Source organism: Protopterus annectens, chromosome 3.part0, assembly GCF_019279795.1.
Source record: "Protopterus annectens isolate FY-2018-M chromosome 3.part0, PAN1.0, whole genome shotgun sequence".
Taxonomy (NCBI): Eukaryota; Metazoa; Chordata; order Ceratodontiformes; family Protopteridae; genus Protopterus; species Protopterus annectens.
The window spans coordinates 1609333311-1609355059 of record NC_056731.1 but is presented as its reverse complement, the minus strand read 5'-3'; the positions used below and the strand labels follow the sequence as shown (position 1 = coordinate 1609355059).

The 21749-nt window shown below is 41.4% G+C and overlaps 1 protein-coding gene across 1 annotated transcript in view; it reads left to right on the top strand.

The window, feature by feature from the left end:
* VPS13B (vacuolar protein sorting 13 homolog B) overlaps positions 1-21749 on the top strand; it is a 5424989-nt gene that overhangs the window by 5324671 nt on the left and 78569 nt on the right. Inside the window, exon 58 of the mRNA XM_044065647.1 lies at positions 15967-16137. Coding sequence (XP_043921582.1) covers positions 15967-16137 — 171 coding nt within the window. The remainder of the gene's footprint in view (positions 1-15966; positions 16138-21749) is intronic.

Genomic DNA, 21749 nt, shown 5'->3' with positions numbered 1-21749 from the left:
GTAAGCATGTATGTCTGTAAGGTCTGTCTGTTAATCAGTTTGTTTATATTTTATGATGCTGCTATCCATCCTGATGTGTTTCTATATAATAAAACATCTAAACCAACTTCCTCTCCTGTTCGTCATCTGTGTTAGAGTGGAACGGGCAACATGGTATCAGAAGTGGTATGTATAAAAGGACATGGTCCAGTTTGAGTCCGAGAGGCATCCTATTGGTATTGGAGGAATACAGAGGAGTGGATCATCCCTATTGCATGTATAATTCACAAAACAGGTCAGAAACGAATTTCAGATGTTAAAACTTGCTGAAATAATTTTTTATTCACAAAATATGAAACAAAGCATACAGGATGCTCTAAGCAATATTTAAATAAACCAAAATGTCTGATATTGAAAAAAATATTCAAATTATTTATTTATTTATTTATTTAACATTTGTTAACCAGGTTGGTCCAGCTGAGCCAGGAGCCCATTTTCAGTGGAGACCCGAGGAGAAAAGCTATAGTACATGTAATATATAAACATATTTCAAATATATAGCAAACAAAATGATACAGGATTGCAAAAACAATACAAGTAAGTTGTAAGACTTACAATATACATAAAAGACATTTGAATAAGAGTTTAAGAGTTGAGTTACAAGATAGTACATGTTTACAAAGATCATTTTTGCATTGTGATATACCATGCTTATAGTGGTCAAGGGGTAAAGCCCTATAAAAAGAACTCTAAAGAAAGTAAGGAAAAACATAGGGGTAGGAGGGAGAAAGAAAAATTAAGTTGGTCTTGGTTAGAACAGCACCAAAGAGAATTTAATATCCTGAAACAGAGAATTGCCAGTCCACCAACTGTAAGATACTATGATGTTTACAAACCAGTTACTATTTCAGTGTTGCTTCGAGATTTGGTCTAGGTAAAGTCATTCTACAAGAGTGTCAACCTTTTGCTTATGCATTGAGAACTCTTACCCAAACTGAAATGCAGTATGCTCAGATTGAGAGGGAGCTTTTGGCAATTGTGTTTGCATGTTCAAAGTTCCGTGATTATGTTTATGGTAGACCTATCCAGATCGAAACAGACCACCATCCTCTAGTCACTATTTTGAGAAAGCCCATTCATACAGCTCCAGACAGATTGCAACACATGATGTTGAGACTGCACTCTTGTCTACAAGAAAGGCAAACTTCTTTATCTTGCTGATACATTGTCCAGATCACCCAGAAACACCACTGAACAGCATAAGAATGAGAACCTTGATTTTGAAGTCATGGAAGTGAGAAATTTTTCTTCCACACGTCTTGATGAGCTGAGAGATCACACAGCCACAGATCCAGTTTTACAGAAGCTCAACCACTTTATTCAACAAGGATGGTCGTTAAGGCAATCTAGTTTACATCAAGAAGTGCAACCTTATTTTCTATACAGAGATGAGATTTTGTCTGTCTATGGTATCATTATGAAAGATCCAAAAGTAATTGTTCTGAAGTCCTTGCATCAAGAGTACATTGTTATCTTGCATCGTGGTCATCCAGGAGCAGACTCTACCAAAAGAAGGTTGAGAGTTCTACTGTTTTGGCCTTCTGTGTCACAAGATATTGAGAGAGTGCTATTATCTTGTTCTGTGTGTAACAGTACTAAGTCACACCAACAGAAAGAACCACTTCAGCTGAACCAGATTCCTGAACTACCTTGGTCGACATTAGCTACCAATATTTTCGAATGGAATGGTCAGCATTATTTGGTGTTAGTAGACTCTTATTCAAATTGGTTCCAGATTGACCTACTTCCTAATCTAACATCCAGTGCTATCATTACTAAGGTGAAGCATCATTTTGTAGTCTGTGGTAGTCCGCACAAAGTTATTTCTGACAATGGCACACAGGTTACAAGCCCAACAGTTCAAAAGATTTGCCGAAGAGTGGTACTTTACTCATGTCACTAGTAGCCCAGAGTATCCGCAGTCAAATGGTTTGACAGAACATGCAGTTCAAAGTGCACAACAGTTACTAGAGAAGTTGAAACAAGACAATAGTGATGTTTTCCTGAATCTCTCTAATCTCAGAAATATTCTTTGAGGTAAACATCTTGGTTCACCTGCCCAGAGACTTCTATTGAGACAAACCAGAACCACGTTACCAATCAGTAGTTGGTTCCATAGGTCAAGAACAACAGGTCAGTGAAAACCAATCTGTTGAAGAAGCAATTAACCCAGAAGTCCTACTATGATAAGACCAACAGACAGCTCAATCCATTACGAGAAGAAGTGGTAAGGATGCAAATGTCCGAATGTTATGATCGGATTGGAGTCATGAAGAATATTTGCTCAGAGACGAGATCATATATTGTGGAATCACAAGGAGTAGAGTTTAGGTCGAATCGGAAACATTTGATACCGGTGTACGAGCCTACACCACAACACATAGACTGTGAGGAAAACTCTTTATTTCAGATTGAGTTGTCCAATGTTTCAGTTCCAGTGGATTTTCCAGAGAATATTCTTGTTCCTGTGATTAATCCCGAAGTTCCTGGTATGAATTGTTCACCAAAGACTGTCCATGTTGCTGAACCCAGTCCAGATTGTTATGTTACCAGATTTGGTTGCATCTCCAGACCATTTTATAGATACACAGCAACTTGGACATGACCATTGTGTTTGTTTCTAATGTCTGTAGTAATGCATGCTTACCTCCAGTGTTATTTTCAACTAAGAGCAATATTTTTAAGAGGGAGAGTGTAGATCAATGTGTGTGTATGTATCTTTAAAAAGCTATCTGAGGGCTTGCACAAGTATTTAAATACTGAGCATGTGCAAGCCTGACTGACTTTTTCTAGTAAACTGTTGAGATGTAAGCATGTTTGTCTGTAGGGTCTGTCTGTTAATCAGTCTGTTTGTATTTTATGATGCTGCTATCCATCGTGATGTGTTTCTGTGTAATAAAGCATCTAAACAAACTACCCCTCCTGTTCATCATCTGTGTTAGAGAGGGATGAGAGACAGTTTGGATTTCAAAAATTTCAAAATTAGGGTCATAAGGACGCTACATTAAAGCAAAGAGGATCTCCGTCAAATAATGACATTCCTTTGCAGTTTTCTGCAGGCCTAAATACATGATGGGCACTAAACCTAGGAATAGTGGGGGTGCTTTCAATGCATTAATATCAGATCTGTTTTACTGTGCAGACATATATGCATATGTTCAAGCTGTAGACAGGCATCAAGACTGGGGATCTTTTTTAAGACTCGTAGCACTGAGTAGAGCCATTTTAATGTGTTTTGAGTTAGAAATTACTAGAGGGGAATGTTGACTAGGCAGATTGTACCGAAAAGGGCTCTGTGGGTACAGCACATGCTTTAACCAGAATGTGAAAGCCCTGGTAAGAGAGTTACAAGCCATCCTTTGGAAATTGGTAGAGTATGCCAGCCGTCTTGACCCAAGAGTTCATTTACTGGATCCCCAAAGAATGATACCAGTTACCAATCTAGTTATTGAAGCCAGTTGTCCTGTCCTTGAATTTTTTCATCATTCTAGGTGATCCTGCCTGTGACACATAATTATCAAGGTCAGTCACATCCTTCTGTATTTCCCCTTGGTTGGAGTGCCCCAGGTCATTTATCTGTGTGTGTGTGTTCCACCAGGTTAGGGCTGTATTTGTCAGGGAAGTGGAATCTAAGAGCCCCACAATGTCCGGGATCCTGGATCTGGAACGACACCTAGCTGTAACCCTGTTCTCTGTCCAGTCCCATGAGCTTAATATTAATATGCCTCATAACAATCATCAATTCTCAAAACATTTCCTAGAGTGGATACATCTGTTGAAGGTCTTGAGGGTTTGTGGTGCTCAACCCTTGTGACTCATTAAAATATGTGTAATGGTTGGTGTGTGTGTGTGTGTGTGTGTGTGTGTGTGTGTGTGTGTGTGTGTGTGTGTGTGTGTGTGTGTGTTGATGAGATAGAGGTGTGAACTGCTGACTGGGATTTCTTAGATGTACTTCTATTCAGTGTTGCAGTATTATTTACATATGGGTTGTATTCCGCCCGATGACCCGATGTCTGGCCTGTATACAAAAGCTTATAGCCACTGCCTGTACGTGGAATGTCACACGAAGGCACAGATAATGGCCATAAAAGGGATGTCCACACATACAATCTTCAAAACTTTATCACCGCCATTCAGAGAGGTTGACTCGTACATTCTGTCTGCCTTCGATATTGCTGATTTCACCTTTCAGCTTCAAATAAGTACCCAATAGAGGATTTAATTTGTTACTTCTGCTTCTTATTGTTTTAATGTCATCCAGGAAGGGCAAGTGTAATGAAAATTCCACATAAGGATAGTCAAGAGCTTTGTTTGTTCTGTTTAGGGCCTATTCACGACCATCGCTCTTGATCTGTCTGTCAGGCCTTTGTACCTAAGACATTGCGTAGTCATCTGTCAGTTTTACATCTCTATTTAGAAAACGAGAGACTCACATGTCTGGCTAGGGGTGCAGTGGAGGGTTCTGGGAGTTCTTCTGTGCCATCTGTGAAGAGGAAGGTCAGCAAAGCTATGCCTGAATCCTCTTCAGCTGTTCCTACTCTCAACGACGTACCCCTTGAGGTTGGTGAAAAACCTGGTGGTGCATTCAGAGACAGGGTCCGCCTCTATGGCAGGTACCACAGTGGGAGCCATCAGCAGTCTATGCAGACTTCTGGTTTGGATGACTTGTGGAAACCATGGCTCGTTATTTTGGAATACTCTGGAACCCTTCCTGCCCCTCAGTCTAAGGAAGAGTCAGACGTAAGGCCTACATCCGTCCATTCTCCTCAACAAGAGAAGCATGTTAAGAAGAAGCAGAAGACTAGGCATTCCACCATTCCTTCCACATCTCCGTTGGATTGGGATGCTTTCTCGCAGGGTCTCATTAAGGCTCTGATGGCCTTAAGGCCTCCAGCTTCAGCTTCTCCTATTTCTGTGCCTGCCTTTTCCTTATCTCCTGTGCTGCCTTCTTGGTCTCAGGGGTCTTCTTCTGTGCAGGCTGGGGAATTTCAGGTTTAAGATTCTGAAGAGTCTTCTTCAGATGAAAAATGTTTAGCATACTCCACCAGATTCCTTCCCTTCTTGAACATGCTTCTCCAGAGGAAGATTCTAATGGGGGGATTCCCCCATATAAGAGCTTTCCTTTGGGGAAACTATTAATAAAATGAGGGAATTCTTTAAGTGGGATTTCTCACAAATTTCAGAGGAGTATAAAAGATATTATGATCTTCTCCAGTGGAGGCCCCTGCTCCTTCAGCAGTTCCTCCAGTCATCCCAGCTTTCTTAGAAGCCTTTTCATCTGCATCTAAAACCCCAGACTCTTAAGCTCCTGCCCTTAAAAGGCCTGACCAGGTTTATAAGGTCCCTGAGGATTGTACATTTCTTTTTAAATCCCATTCAGATGATCCAGCTGTGGTCTCCATTACTTTTGACAAATCTTCTCATCTCTCTCCTTCTACAAAGTTGTTTCCTTTTGACAAGGAAAGTAAAATTTTGGAAAGTTTGATGAAGAAGGTCTATCCTTCTTCAACCTTGGCTATCAGAGCTGTTAACTACCAGACACATATGTCTCAGAACACTCTGGCCTTGCTTTCTCAGGCTTCCCAGTCTCTCTCCCGGTTAACTGATTCAGAGGCTAAGTCACTGACTGACAGTTCTGCCCTCTTTGGCAAAGCAGCTGTAGAGCTCTTTAAATCTGTGAAGGAAAAAGGCAAAGAGCTCCAGTATTTGAAATGTTTACTTGTTTCCCCAGTCCTTAAATTCCATAGAAATTTCCCTGCCAAGACTCCCTTTGTCAGGAAACCTGATCGCTCCACGAGATCCCAACAGTCTAAGGCTGTTGCTTCTGCCCCTTCTCCTCAGCAGCCCTTTCAGCCCAGGCAAAGTTCTCTGTGACTTTCAGCACCCTCTTCTAAGTCATACTCCTTTGCCTCTTAGCCTTTCTCTTTCCCTCTCAGCTTGGATGGAAATCGCTCAGGATTCCTGGATGATTTCAGTTATCGTAAAAGAATACTTGATGACTTGAAAGACACTTCCTCCCTTTCAGGGGATACCTCAGCCTCCCTCCAGTCAATCGCATCTGTTTCCTCTGTTGCTTGCTCAACTTTCTAACCAAGGCACCATTCACATTGTTCATCCAGACAAGCAGGGAAAGGGGGTTTAATCCGGAATATTTCTTGTTCCGAGGAAAGACAGTCCTTGGAGGCCCATCCTAGATCTTTCCCTTTCAAACACTTTCTTAGCAGTGTCTTCTTTCAGGATGCTATCTCTGGAATCTCTTCTTTCCCTTGTTTCTCCTCTAGCTTTCCTAGCTTCTCAGAATCTCAATGATACCTATCTGCATATCCCTATTTACCCACAGTTCAGGAAGTTCTTGCATTTCCCAGTGGGTTCCTTGCACTTCCAGTTTTCTGCTTTGCGTTTTGGTGTTTCCACTGTTCCATGGGTATTCACAAAGTGCCTAGTCCCAGCCATTGCCTATTTAAAACTGAAAGGGCTTCAAGTTTACCCCTACTTGGACAATCTGCTCTTTCTGGCCAGCAGACAAGACCTGTTAATCCAACACCTGGACCTAGCTATTCCTTTTCTGCAGGGCCTAGGATTCTCAATAAATTTCAAAAAATCAAGTCTAACCCCAAGTCAGGATCTCATATTCCTAAGGTGCAGGTTCTGCACAGACTTGATATTTTTTCTTCTTCAGAAAAAGCAGTTTCTCTCATAGCATACATGGAGTCTCTTCTGCTCCTTTCTTCCATCATGGCCACAGAGTTTCTGAGACTGCTGGAGTTCATGGCTTCCACATTCCCCATGCTGTCTTTTGCAAAATTAGACATGAGAAAGTTCCAGTGGTTTCTAAAGAGAGTTTGGTCCCCAACATGCTCATCCTTTGGATGTCTTGATTCCTCCTCTTCCCTGCCTGAAGATAGAGCTATATTGGTGGATGAAACAACTCAGTCAGAACCCTGGCCTGACTCTCCAGGTACCTCAGCTGGCTCAACAGCTTTTCATAGATGCCTCAGATTTAGGCTGGGGAGCAACCATTGCTTCCAGGAAGTAACAGGGTCTTTGGTCACCCTCTCAAAAGAGGGAGCACATCAACATCAGAGAGATGAGGGCTCTGATTCTAGCCTTGCAGACCTTACATCCTCTATTCTTGCCAGGACCCTTCAGGATTCTTACAGACAATACCACTGTCCTTTGGTACATAAACAAGCAGGGGGGCACAAAATCTTACCGTCTTTGTTGTCTAGCCATCAATGCATGGGAACTGGGTATTCAGACTCATGGCAGTCAGACTCATAACCTCTCTGCTCAGAACTTGGTGGCAGGCACATTAAGCAGCTCCATGACACAATCCTACAAGTGGATGCTTCACAGGAATGTGTTCCTGGACCTAGTTCACCGGTGGGGTACTCCAGAAACGGAATTCTTTGCCTCCCCATTGAATAGACAACTTCCTCTTTTTTGTGCCAGGGTGTCTCACCCTCAGGCTTGGAAGGTGGATGCTCTATCCTTCTCATGGAAGGAGATGTTTCTTTATGCATTCCCCCCTTTCCTTTAATTCAGAAAGTCCTGCTGAAAATTCTACAGTAAAACCCAAAAATCTTGCTAGTGACCCCCTTTTGGCCAAGACAGCACTGGTTCCCTCTTCTTCTGCAGTTAGCCAAGGGTCATCACTACAAGTTACCTCACCGTTTGGACCTACTCACTCAGGACAAGGAATCTTTGATTCACCTACATCTATCAACTCTGCAAATAACCTTGTTGGTTATCAAGTTTTGATCCCTTTCAGGTTTTCTAAGGACGTGCTTTGGATTTTGCAGGAGGCCAGGAAAAGCAATACTAGAAAAATCATACATTCCAAGTGGAGAAGATTTTCTATCTTGTGCCAAAAAAGATGAGAGGATCCCCTCTTTGTCGTTATTCCTTTAGTGCTTTCTTACCCATGTGAATTGCTTAACAGTGGTCATTCCTATTCCTCAGTCAGAGTCCACTGTTCTACTTTGTCTGCTTGCTTGCTATTACTCCCCCCCTTAGCTTTAAGGCTAGAGGTTAAGCTTTTTCTTTAAGGTGTCCTACACATGAAATCTCCCAGGAAACCAGTTCCTCCTCCTTGAGATCTTAACTATGTGTTCGAGAAGCTACTCAGGCCCTTTTTGAGCCAGTGGCCTCCGCTTCTCTAAAGTTTTCCACATGGGAAAACAGTACTCCTAGTAGCCTTAACCTCTGCTAGGAGGGTCTCTGAAATTCAGGTATTGATAGCTTCTGTCCCCTTTTGGTTTTCCATAAGGACAGAGTATCTTTGAGAACTAATCCTTCCTTCATGCATAAAGTGGTGAATGAGCTGTCTCTGAATCAGTCCATCCAGTTGCCTACTTTCTTACCTTCACCTCAATCCCCTAGTGAGAAGATTTTGCATTCCTTAGATGTACATAGATAACTTAGATTTTACCTTGACAAAACTAAATCTATTAGGAAGTCTGATCAACTTTGTGTGTCCTTTCATCCCAGGGCTCTGGGTTTACCTGTTTCCAAACAAAGTATCTCTACATGGATATCTAAGGCTGTTGTGTTTTGTTAAGATTTTCACTGGAAGTCCTTATCTTCTTTCATTAAGACCCATTACACCAGATCAGTTGCCTCCTCAGGGGCTTTCTTCAAAGGCCTAGATGCTCAGTCCATTTTGGAAGCTGCCACCTGGTTATCTGTTCATTCTTTTACAAAGCATTACAAGTTGGACACTATCTCCAGATCCAGGGCAGGATTTGCCAGGGCAATTCTACATGGATTTGTGGAATATGCTACTTCTTAGTCTTCCTCTGATTCATCTTCCTCCCTAGGTTCCCTTTGAGCTTTTGCACTCTCCCATATGTAAAGAATACTGCAACATTGAATAGAAGGAAATAGAATAGTTGTGTGAAATCTTACCATAACCATAGATGTCCTTCTCTTGTATGTTGCAATATTCTGTCCCACCTGTCTTCCCCCTACAACTTGTTCTTTCCTAGGATGACTACCCTTTAGGCTCACTTTGGATTTCCTTTCGTCGTGGGGCTAACTTATTGTGAAGATTGTACGTGCGGACGTCCCTTTTATGGCCGATGTTATTTGTGTCTTCATGTGAAGACCCATGTACAGGCAATGGCTTTAAGATTTTGTATACAGGCCAGACGTTGGTTCATTGGCTGGAATACAACCCATATATAAAGATTGCTGCATCATAGAAGAGAAGGACATCTATGGTTATGGTACAGTTTTACACAACTATTCTTTCTAATTGTAGGAAGCATGGAGAGTGACCTTGGCATAAGTAAATGTAGTTGTGGTGATGCAGATATATTCATTAAGTACATGCATCTCTCACAAGCTGAGCCATGTTATGGGAAGCAATAATGTGTTTTCAGTAAGTGTACTGCCTCAAAAACTTCAAATACTGTCATACTGGCTAAAGGAGGGATAATATCTGTCTGTGATTCTATATTAGCCAGAGTGTAAGTATGCTTACTGATGTGTAAATTTAATTCAGTTTTGATCAGCTGGAAGTCACCTACTATTAGTAATGTTTGTTTGTCCTTGAATAACTCATTTGCACACAGTTCAGGCAAAAATTGTGCTGAATTGCTCAGTGTATTTCATTAATGAAAAGTGAAGGTAAACTTGTTTGTTTTTAGCTAAACTCGGTAGAGCAACACTGTCTATTAGAATTAGTGTTGCATGCCATATACAGTAAATGGTACTGTAAATAATACAGTATTACTAAAATAATAATTATAAGTGAAGTATGATCCCACAATTATATTAACAATGCAACGGTTGAGTTTTATACATTTTTTATGGGGAACAACGCTGGGGCTATTTGTGTTTTTGTCTCTTTCTTATTCATTTGTAAGGATATTCTTACTGATTTGTTAAAATATATATTGGCAATAATGCCCCACTCAATTTATTGCTTTTTTTTGTGCTGATTATCATGATGGTCGCAGTGTGCCTTTACAAGTATTAATTTTAAGGTGATCTGAATTTTTCATTTCACAAAGCTGCTCACAGTTTTGTTTCATTTAAAGAAACTTGCATACTTCCTGCTCAGAAAAGGAGTTTGAATTAAAATGGGATGGAATGTTGACAACTATTTATTTGCTAAGTTTTTCTGCATAGCCGCCTATTTTGAGCATTTTCTGGCTTGTTAAATTTGATTTCTGCATTAGTAACTGTATTCAGAGCACAACCTAGAGCTGTTTACTGAATTTCCTGTTTGCACTTATTTTTAAAATCGTTTTTTTCTCAAAACTTGCATTTTATCTGTCTTTGGCCTAGCACTCTTGTGTGGGGTCATTTACTGCACTGTTATAACTTGTTGATACTTGTTAACCTCTGCTATTTCTGTAAAAACAAAAAACAAAAAAAAATCTTGCTTTTTTCCCACTTTTCTGAGATTTAAAAAAGTTCAGTTACAGGCTTGCTGTTCTTGAACTGTTTGTAAGTTTCTGTGAGGCCATTTTTGCTTGGGCTAAAGGAAAGTCTCTCTGTTGATCAGTGGCAGTGAAAAACATTGAGCAGCCTGCCTGCCCCTGTGGGAGTGGTTACTGACTTGAAACTGTAGTTTTATTGGCCATTTTGGGTCAATTCCAAAACTCCTTCATCTTCCTCTCTTAAAACCTGGTTGCCTCGTGGTTTTGGTGTCTTTTCAGGCTTGTTGGCTGTTGGTGAAGCACCCACCAAGAGGAGAAAACACTGAGAGAAGAAAGGAGCCACTTTTGAGACTTTAAGTATTTTTCCTTTGTTTATTTGCCAAGTCTTTCTGCATAGCCGCCTATTTTGAGCATTTTCTGGCTTGTTAAATTTGATTTCTGCATTAGCAACTGTATTTAGAGCACAGGCTAGAGCTGTTTACTGAATTTCCTGTTTGCACTTATTTTTAAAATAGTTTTCTCAAAACTTGCATTTTATCTGTCTTTGGCCTAGCACTCTTGTGTGGGGTCATTTACTGCACTGTTATAACTTGTTGATACTTGTTAACCTCTGCTATCTCTGAAAAAACAAAAAACCAAAAAAAATCTTGCTTTTTTCCCACTTTTCTGAGATTTTTAAAAAAGTTCAGTTACAGGCTTGCTGTCCTTGAACTGTTTGTAAGTTTCTGTGAGGCCATTTTTTGCTTGGGCTAAAGGAAAGTCTCTCTGTTGATCCGTGGCAGTGAAAAACATTGAGCAGCCTGCCTGCCCCTGTGGGAGTGGTTACTGACTTGAAACTGTAGTTTTATTGGCCATTTTGGGTCAATTCCAAAAACTCCTTCATCTTCCTCTCTTAAAACCCTCTTTTGCGTTGTTTTGCACGTTTTTGAGCATAGCGCAATAACGGGCAGCGCCGCCTAATTGGGTTTAAACTATTCCTGGCTCCACAAAATCTGCTCTTCACTTTTTCCTTTAGAACTACTCTATCTCTCAATTTAAACACCATATTCTCATTCTAAGGCCCTTCACTGGTCCAATTAAGTAATCCTACAAGTTAGCACTATTAAACCATAAGCACTACTTACTCTTATACTCTCTACGATTACCCTGTCCTCTATTGGTCCATCTTAAATTCAGTTTCCCTGTTACTTTAGCATGTCCAAAGGTCAGTCAGTGGTTTCCTCTCCAGTCCAGCTGGTGAATCTGGGAATTTTGAGGCAATGTTACAACTGTCTCATGTACACGGACAACCCTCTCCTCCTCCAAACAGGTTCAAATATATGTGAGAGATGCAACTATTTAGCCAAGCTGGAGGCTGAGCTCTCTCATCTCAAAACTGGTGTAACCAGTCAGGAGGAGAAGGTAACCTCACACAACAAAATTCCAGTATCACATAGTCCCACCACATCAGCAAACCAAACACATAAATACACAAAAACATACTCGGAGGCTCTAAATAAAAATCTACCTAAGCAACAGAGACCTCCAAAGCAGACATCCAAGCAAACGCTACCTCAAAACAAAACACACACAACACATAATCCACAAAGTCAGTGTGCCAAGCAGCCACAGCCCTTAAGGCTGAATAACACACCTGATACTCTTGTTATAGGTGACTCTATTGTCAGACACACTGATGTCTCGCTCACCAGGCTGAATAAAGAGAAGGTCACGGTGAGCTGCCTGTCGGGTGCTAGGATCTGACACACAACGCAAGCACTCAGGTCACTTCAAAGCAAATACAAATATGACTCAGTCATTGTACATGCTGGTGTGAATGACCTGAGACGTACCTCCCTGGACTACATGAAAAGAGAAATAGAGGAGCTCTCTCATCATGTAGCCCAGGGTGGTATGACCCTGACCTTGAGCAGCATCTTACCCTCACCTAGAATGATGCCACAGTACAAAGACAAAATGATCAATTTTAACAATTGGCTAAAATTTTGGTGTCATTCAAAGGGGATCCAGTGCCTGTCAGCCTGGGATGACATGCTAGACAAGCCACGTTGCTTCGCTAGGGACGGCTTGCACCTGTCACCACTGGGCTTACGGATATTGGCAAAGGCTCTTGCCACCCCCATAGTGCCTTTTTTAGGCAAGGCTCAAAAGTCAAACCCACCCCCATAGACAGCACAAAGAACAAGAAACTAAGAGTAATGCTGCTAAACGCCAAAAGTCTTAACCTCAAGATGCACGCACTCGAAGCTCTCCTCAGTATGGAGAACATCGATATCTGTGCAGTGACAGAAACCTGGTTCAAGGTTCCAGAGAGCACCCCAGCACTACCAGGCTATACCTCGTATCATGCTTTTCGGCCGCAAAACCCAGACCGAACCACAAAAGGAGGGGGAGTTTCCATATTTATCAAGGATATCCACACCTCCAGGTTAGTGGCATTGCACGAAGTATCGGAGACCATCCATGTGCAACTAACAGTGGGCAAGACTGCTTTTCAGTTTATAGCATCCTACAGACCACCCTCTCAAAGTCAGGAATCCCATTCGGCCTTCCTGAAAACATTGGAGAACATGAAGATCTCTCCGAACACCATTATATTGGGCGACTTCAACTACCCAAACATTGACTGGGAGCACTACTCAAGCCCCAGCACCTTAGCCCAAAGATTCCTGGAAATTATAAACTCAAATGCTATGGAACAACTAGTCACCACTCCCACAAGAGGGGACAACATACTAGATCTGATCATTACCAACATGGGGACTCTATGCTCCACACCAGAAGTATATCCCTCATTGGTAAGATCAGACCATAAATTAATTTCACTGGATGTCCACATCCCGACCCCACCCCCAGCCTAGAAAACCACAGTGAAAAACTTCTCAAAAGCGAACTTCTCACTTCTCAAAACCGAAGTGGAATCCTTCAAGGCCCCAGGGCCAGTGGAAACTACAGCCCAAACTGCAGAATCCTATATAAATGCATTCTACGGACATCTCTAGGAATGCATGGATCATGCTATCCTAGACAAAACCAAGACCCAATCATCCAAAGGCAGGCGTCCAGTCTGGTGGACCCCTGCCATAAATAAACTGTACAACAGAAGGAGGAAGCTACTACATGATAGAGCAAAATCCCTAATAGGGAAGGCATCTCTGATCAGTACTAGCAAAAAATTACGATCCCTCATAAAATCCTCCAAGGCCAGCTTCGAGAGAAAAATTGCACAGGACACCAAAGACAATCATAAGGCTTTTTTCAGTTATGTTAGAAACCTGGGATGCAACTTCCAGACTTGTTCTGAGTTGATTCTAAACAACAAAAAATACACTGAACCCACAGACATCGCCAATATCCTGGCAGACAGGTTCAGTGCAAACTTCTCCACCCCCAAAGAGCAAGTATCTATCCCAGAAGAGGGCTGCCTCCCAAACATCTCAGATGCTCAGGTGAAGGCTGCCCTCTCCAAAGTAAAAAACACTGCTTCCATGGGACCAGATGGCATCCCAGGTTGCGTCCTACATGAGCTACAAGAGGAACTAATCCCTCAAATAAAACAGCTATACAATCTCAGCCTCACTACAGGATATGTGCCCACAGAATGGCGTACAGCAACAGTGGTCCCACTCCACAAAGGTGGAGCTTCTACAGACCCTGGAAACTATCGCCCCATAAGCCTGACTAGCTTAGTCTGCAAGGCTATGGAGAGGATCATCATGGAGCTCATAAACAAAGACATTGGGGACCTACAGACACTAGATCCTACCCAGTCCGGCTTTGTCAAGGGCAGATCCTGCCTTTTGAACCTGGTTGACTTCTTTGAAACAGTCACCAAAGCCATAGATGAAGGGAAGGTAGTCCACACAGCCTATCTGGACCTTGCAAAGGCATTTGACACAATACCCCACTCGGGCATCATAGATAAGCTATCCAGCTTAAATATAAACCCGTATGTCACAAGATGGGTCGCAAACTGGCTCAAAGACAGAACCCACAGAGTGAGAGTTGCTGGAGCCATGTCAGACTCGAAACCGGTCACAAGTGGCATCCCACAGGGTTCTGTCCTGGGACCACTCTTGTTCGGTATATACTTTTCCGAGGTACAGGTAAACGTGGGAGGACTATGGCTTACCAAGTTTGCAGACGACTGCAAACTGGGCACCATAATCAACTCTCCAGCTGACACAAACATCCTTCAAAAAGGTCTCACAGAGACAGATAACTGATGCCAGTGCCATGGTTTAAAGCTAAATGCCAAAAAATGTATAGTCATACCCTTTGGCAAAAACAATGTGCCCACAAATTACCACATAGGCGGAAACCCATTAAGTACAGAGAAAGTTATTAGGGACCTGGGGACCCAAGTTGATAGCAATCTCTCCTTTGAAAACCACATTGCCAAAGTAGTTAGAAAGACCTTCTACATAGCCCACCTCATCACGAAGGGTTTCACATCTAGATCAAGAGAGGTAATCGTGCCCCTTTATTCATCCCTCATCAGGCCCATCATAGAATACAATGCCCCTTTTGGGATGTACCTTACCCGACACCTGTAGCAATTAGAAAGACCCCAAAAGTATCTCACCAAGAGGATCAAGGGTCTCAAACAGATGCCATATGCTGCTCGGTTAAAAACTCCAGCTCTACTCAGTTGCATACCGCCTACTTGAGGCGATCTATGCCTGACATACAAAGCTATGTCAAATCCAGAATTAATGGACATGCTCCACCTCAGTAAATCTAAATCCCTTAGAGCCACACGCCAGGGACTTGAACCTCAGCACAGAAATAAATAGAACTTGCTGGAGGGACAGGTTCATAACCCAGAGGCTCCCTTCGCTCTGGAATAGAATTCCAGTTCATGTGAGGCAGAGCACCTCACTGAATCTCTTCAAGAAGAATCTCGATAAGTGGATGGGGGATCGTAGGTTTGTCCCAGGGATTACTCCCGTGTCACTGTTAGACAGAGGCACAGTAAACTAAATCTTAAAAAGGGCACAGTATACTCAAATCAAGGGGTGGCGTAAGCCATACAGAATCGGGCTAGGCTTATAATTGCCCCAGGGCAGATAGCCTAGTATGAACCTATGAACCTATATTAAGCCTCTTCTTGGCAAGTCAGGCAGATCATAGAAAAAATACATGCAGGGTCGATGAATGAATACTGGTAAACCTTTATACAAAACAAAGTATGTAGTAAATACCAGCCCGACAGTATTACATGTATCATTTTTGGGATAATTCCCCTCAAAAAGTAATATGTGTATTTTTTATTGTCTTCATAATGGGTATTCAGTATTTTTTTTCTTAAAGATCAACAGTTCTTATATATTTTATGCTATCTGTAAACATTACCTCTAGTACTTTGCTTTACGTACTATGTATTGCTGCGTTCTTTAGAATTTGGTTCCTTCCCTTAGAGTAGTCTTATGTTATTTATTCTTATTTGATTTTGTGATATGAAATGCTTGTATTTAAAGAAAGCATAATTTACATTTAAAATTCTGTCTTTAAAGTATTGCTTTCCTTGCATCTGTAGGCACATTAACTTCTATCACCAACTTAGCAACAAGCCTGGCTCGAAATATGGACAGACTTTCTTTGGATGAAGAGCACTATAACAGACAAGAAGAATGGCGAAGACAACTCCCAGAAAGCCTGGGAGACGGACTTCGGCAAGGTCTTTCTCGACTGGGTATTAGTCTTCTGGGTATGATTTATTTCATTTCCTCTTTGTGCTTCTGTTCTGTACATGGTCTTTATACATAAAGTACTGCTTGACATGGCAGAATGTAGTGTAAAGTAAGGCAGAAGACAGAACAGGAAAAAGAGGACATAAACAATGAGCTAAGGGATTTTTTTCCATTTAGGAGATGAGAACGGCCACGGTGGTGCAACGGTTAGCGTTGTCGCCTCACAGCAAGAGGTTCTCCGGTTCAGTCCTCGGCTGGGGTGCCTTCTGTGCAGAGTCTGCATGTCCTCCCTGTGGTCGCGTGAGTTTCCTCCGGGTGCTCCGGTTTCCTCCCACATCCCAAAGACATGCTGTAGGTGGATTGGACACTCTAAATTGGCCCTAGGTATGAGTGTGTGCGTGTGTGTGCCTTCAGTGGAAGGTTGGGCACCGGGCTGGCAACTCAACACCGTAAAACTCTACTGCCAATCATGAGCAGACAGGTGATCTGCTGTGGCGACCCCTAACTGGGTAAAGCTGGAAGAAGAAAGAAGGAGATGAGAAATAATTTCTTCAGGGAAAATTGTGAAATACCCTAGCCTTGACTGTACTTGCTGTGTTAACTGGTTAACAAATGACTAAAATGCAAAAATATATATATAAATAAATAAAACCAATGTGTATAAAAACATCATTTAATTAATTCAAAAAACATGTGGCTGACAGCAAGATACTTTGAAATTATTTATTATGGACATCTAGAGCAAGTTAATGTACATAAAGGATTTCAAGTATTTGTTTCAGGGAGCTGGGCCTGTGGCCTGCACCACAAGTTTATATACTAACACCAGGGTCACAAAATGTTGGAATAAAGTGATTGCTTAGAAATTGAAAATACTGTGAAATGAGACCAGAGGCACACAGTCCTTTAATAAAGTCTCTGTTATTTAAGTATGAAAAAAGAGCTCAAAAATCCATATGTTTTTGGTCTCATTTCACTATACTTTAACTTTGTAAGTTTTAAATTGTGCTGTACAGTATAATATTTTTGTATTTATTGATTATTTCTTTAGCTACTGAATTCAAATTTCATAATCAAAACATTAATATGCCCCCCCCCCCCCACAGGTAGACTTGCCCATCAAAGCAGGAGGCCACTACCATCATAAAAACTGGAGATGCAACAGAGGGTTAAGGTAACAAGTTGGAAGAGAAGACAGCAGTATTTTAAACACTTTGGTTGGTTGCTACTGCCTCCTTTTGTTCTCCAGAAAATACTCTTAATTACTAGCAGGCTGCACCTAGTCATTATAGACTAAGTAAGTTAATTGTGCTCGATGCATCTTTCAATAAATAAACTGAAATTTTACTGGCATTTTTTCAACAGAAAAAAAAAATGACCACATAGTATCAAGGAATGCAGTTCACTCGCACACTGCAGAGCAGAGTAGCTGGATTACAGGCTATAGTATAATGCCAAAAATAAGGGCTCTCCCTGCCCTGTGTACCCCAGAACATGTTCTGCCAACTCTACTTCTCTTGCCTTTCCAGATATACCTGTCACAACAAGCCTATATGACTAAATGTCAGAATGTCATCACCCTAATTATATCTATATTCATTTTGGTAATGCTTCTGCTTTTCCTGCCAAAATGTCTAGCAAGCAGGTCACTTTCTTTAGAGTCACCATCCAGTTTTTGTCCTCTGTTTGTGAAAACAAGGGATATATTTTACGGCCCAAACTTTTTGTGCCACCATTCTGCTGGTCTGTCAGACTTGTTGCCTACCTCCATTCAAGGGGATAACTACCGATTTTCTTCTTTAGTAGAAAAATCAAAAATTTTCAAACTGTACCTCAGGAGAATCGCAGTGCAGTCATCCACATATTGATTCATACTTTACAGTATTTTTCTATCCCCCCCCAAAAAAAAGGACACAAGCCTACATGTTATACATTTGGTGAAACCTTAATGTCTAACCACAGTGACTGATAGTGACAGAAACAGGGACTGTGCACAGCTCTTTCTTGCTTTTTTGTGCCCTTTACAACTGTGCCTAGGTTTAGTATACCATCATTCACAACCCTTTTGGGGAGGTTTTTGAGTCATCAGCCAGCAGACAGATTAATCATGCCAAACTGGACATGTGCCACCACTGAATCATGGACACCCCAAAGTTTACTGGCTTCTGCTCTCACAATGTGCACTCCAGTTGCCACCTTCTGCTTTTGGTTAGTCAACCAGATCTTATATTGGGATTTATTGTATTGCAGTCCCCAACTCTTATTTGGTTTTCTTGGCTAGCACACTTATTGCATGCATGCTGCTGCTGGCACATACTGTGATGTCTTATGGCAGACTAGGAGGCAGTCCCTTGCCCCTACATCCCTTCCAGTCCTTTTCTGCTGCTTGAACTGTTCATATCTTGGTCCTAACATTCACTGTTGAAAAGTCTGTATGTTGGATGCCTATGAAATGCAGTCTATCAAGGTGATCTTGTGGCCACCTTATTATTACTGTTTCATGGAAGATATTGACATAACACACTGCTTAAGCTACAGAATTGTAACCAGGCAACCTGAGAAGGCAGAAGTTAGTAACTTCAAGTTTACTTTACATCTCACTGCTTGATGGCAATTGATACTGCTCAGCACAGGGGAATGTTAGGAGAGGGTCCCTTGCATGATTACAGACCATTACCAGAGCAGGACAAAAAGGAGAGGATATAGTAGGAAGGCATCATTTACATCATCCTGAACGTAAACTTGTCCCCAAGATTTTGTTTCTGTCCTGAGTGTCACCAGCTCCCTTTTGACTAATGTGGGTTCATAATTGCTTCTGTTTTACACTTTGGCAGATAACTGAATTATGAGAGTTGCACCTTTGGCAGCTACTTTTGTGAAGGGATATATCCTGAGATGTATGCACTAGCCTTCTATCAGTAATGCAGCCAAAGCTTATCCACAGCTGGGCTGCACCCAATGAGGAGTCACTTTTGTCCCCTCAGTAGATGCTTAGTGTTGCATTTGAATTAAGGACTTTACCCATCAGACCTCCTGTAACCCTGCAAGGTTAAGTAGCTGATGGAGAGGAGAATTCACCAGGACCTTTTGTGCTAGGGCTTACAGCATAAGCCACCAATGTCCAGCATTTGTCATGTAATGGAACCTGTCCTTAGAGATCTGGGAGTGCACAGTTATATAGCATGGACTGATGTCAGTGCCATTTTCAATCCCCATGCTACCTTCAGCAGAGGAATCCACAAACACTGGTGTTTCAGTGTCTGACCTTAGGTGTTCACCCCTTATACTCTTGACGAATTACATGAATGGACATGCCAATCTCAGGGCTACAATTAGAAGAGGGCTTTTTCCTCCCTTTGTGCCCTAGGAAGGGACTCCGAGGATCCAGATGCCCTTGTCTCACTGACATACACTGTTTACATCCCTGATGACCCCTCCTTTTGGGAAACCCCTAGGCTTATAACGTTTCTTTATAGACTAAACTGTGACTCCCTTCTTTCACCCACAAATGTCTAAATAAATAACTGGAGAAGGAAGAGGAGTAGAAAAAGGAGTCTTGTGTCACCCCCACAGATGGATCTTGTGCTCAAGAATGTTATGTTTGCAGCCTAAAAGCATTTGGATATTATACCCTTTTCTCCCAATGAGCTGGATGTCCTCAGCAAAACCCCAGCTGAGTACATTGATGTCCTTTCTAAGTATTATAGAGCCAACTCCTAACTGACCTTTGTTATCTAACATTTAGTCTCAGTAACCTCAAAAGTGATTAATAATGACACTTCTTTATCTGTTGATAGGTCTAAAGCATGAGAGAGGTTGTGTAATGTGACACTGGGGCTCTGATCTTTCAACTGATTGTCTCACCTGGCCAGGTCTCTCTCATCCATGGTGGAGTTATTTAGGATATCAAAAGTACAATCCTTACTGATTGTGAGTTCAAGATGTATAGCTTGACTTCTAATGAAGACTTATCACCTGCTATCATTTTTCACTGTGCTGGTGTTTGATTAAGGTGGCAGGCTGTGGTATGTGCTTCACATGATTGTTTTTTTTTTCATTGAGGATGAGCTTAAGCAGCAGGACATGTAAGATATCCCCATCTTGGGGAAGGTCCTGTATAGGAGATTGTATAGGAATGAGAGACTCCCCGAGGGAGTAGCTGATGGCTGGAATATGCTACTAAATTATGTTAAAGCAAGCACTAACTTAGATATTTTTAAGAAGAGCTTGGGCATGTATTGCGTCAGGCTAGTATGGCATAATTATCTGTACCTGAAATATTTGGATGTATGTATACTTCCCGACAGTTTGAGAATATCCAAGGTAGGAAATCAAGTCCTTCCACAATGGAAGGCCATTATGACTAACCTGTAGCAGTTACATCTTCTTTCAGAACAAGCCAGCTTTCAGTCTGGGCAGCCCGTAAAAGAATAGATCCCTTTTTAACTCCTGTCCCTTCTGTTTTAGATGTCTTATTAGGTCTTTTCAAAAAAGGCTCTAGCTTTTCAACAATTTTGTTGCAATTAGTGGCTATTTCCAATTTCTATATTGGACACAATCAGACTGCTATAACTTCACTAAAAATTTTAAAGGCCTTCTGAAGGGAACCTTCTTAGTTAGACCTCTAATAAGAGATCCAATCCCTCCATGGGACATAACTATCATTTTTCAAGTATTAACAAACCCTCCATTTGAATCCCCAGCTACAGACCATTTTCCTGATGGCCATCACTTTGGGAAGAAGGATCTCCTAGTTGCATGCGCTTTCTTGTAAACCTCCTTACTTGATCTTCCATAAGGATAAGGTTTCTTTGAGAATAAATCCCACACTCATTCCAAAGTGGTATCTCAAATGAACCATAAACCATTAATTTACCAGTATTCTTTCCAAATTTTTCTAACAAAGGAGAGTAAACTTTGCATTTATTAGATTTACACAGACAACTTAAATTTTATCTCCATAGGACAGAAGATTTTAGGAGACGTGCTAAACTATTCTTAACTTTTTTTAGAGCCAAGTTAGGCCAGAGTGTTTTTAAAGTCATACTGCCATGGTGGCTTTCAGACCGTATAGATTTTATCTCTGAAAAGTTGGGTCTTTCTTTAACCAAGAAACCAAAATCTCATTCAACAAGGTATGTTGCATCTTCAATTGGCTTTATATGTAGAGTTCCAGTCAATGAAATTTGTGCTGCAGCAACTTGGTCCACACTTCATACATTCATATCCCATTACAATCTGGATATACAGTCAAGATCCTGTACATTGTTTGGCGCCACCATTCTCAAAGAATATCCTTTCTTGTTACCTCCCAGCATTTTTGGGTAGCTGGGGAATCTGTCCCAAAGGTTGAATAGGACAAAAAAGACAACATTGGATACAAAAGTTATATACTCACCATAACAAAATATTCATGTTGTCTTCTATCACTTCCTCCTCCTTCCAAATTTTCTCACCTGGTGTACCTCTTTGATTGAATGGACCTAACCAGGAACTTTGTCATTACAGAACCTCTGTTGGTTGCATTTTCTTTAGATCATGTCCCAGTGTAGATGATCATTTTTTTCCTTTTATGAGATGATGAAAATTTGTTTATTGATGAGTAGGCAAACTCAGCCTGAGGTATTTT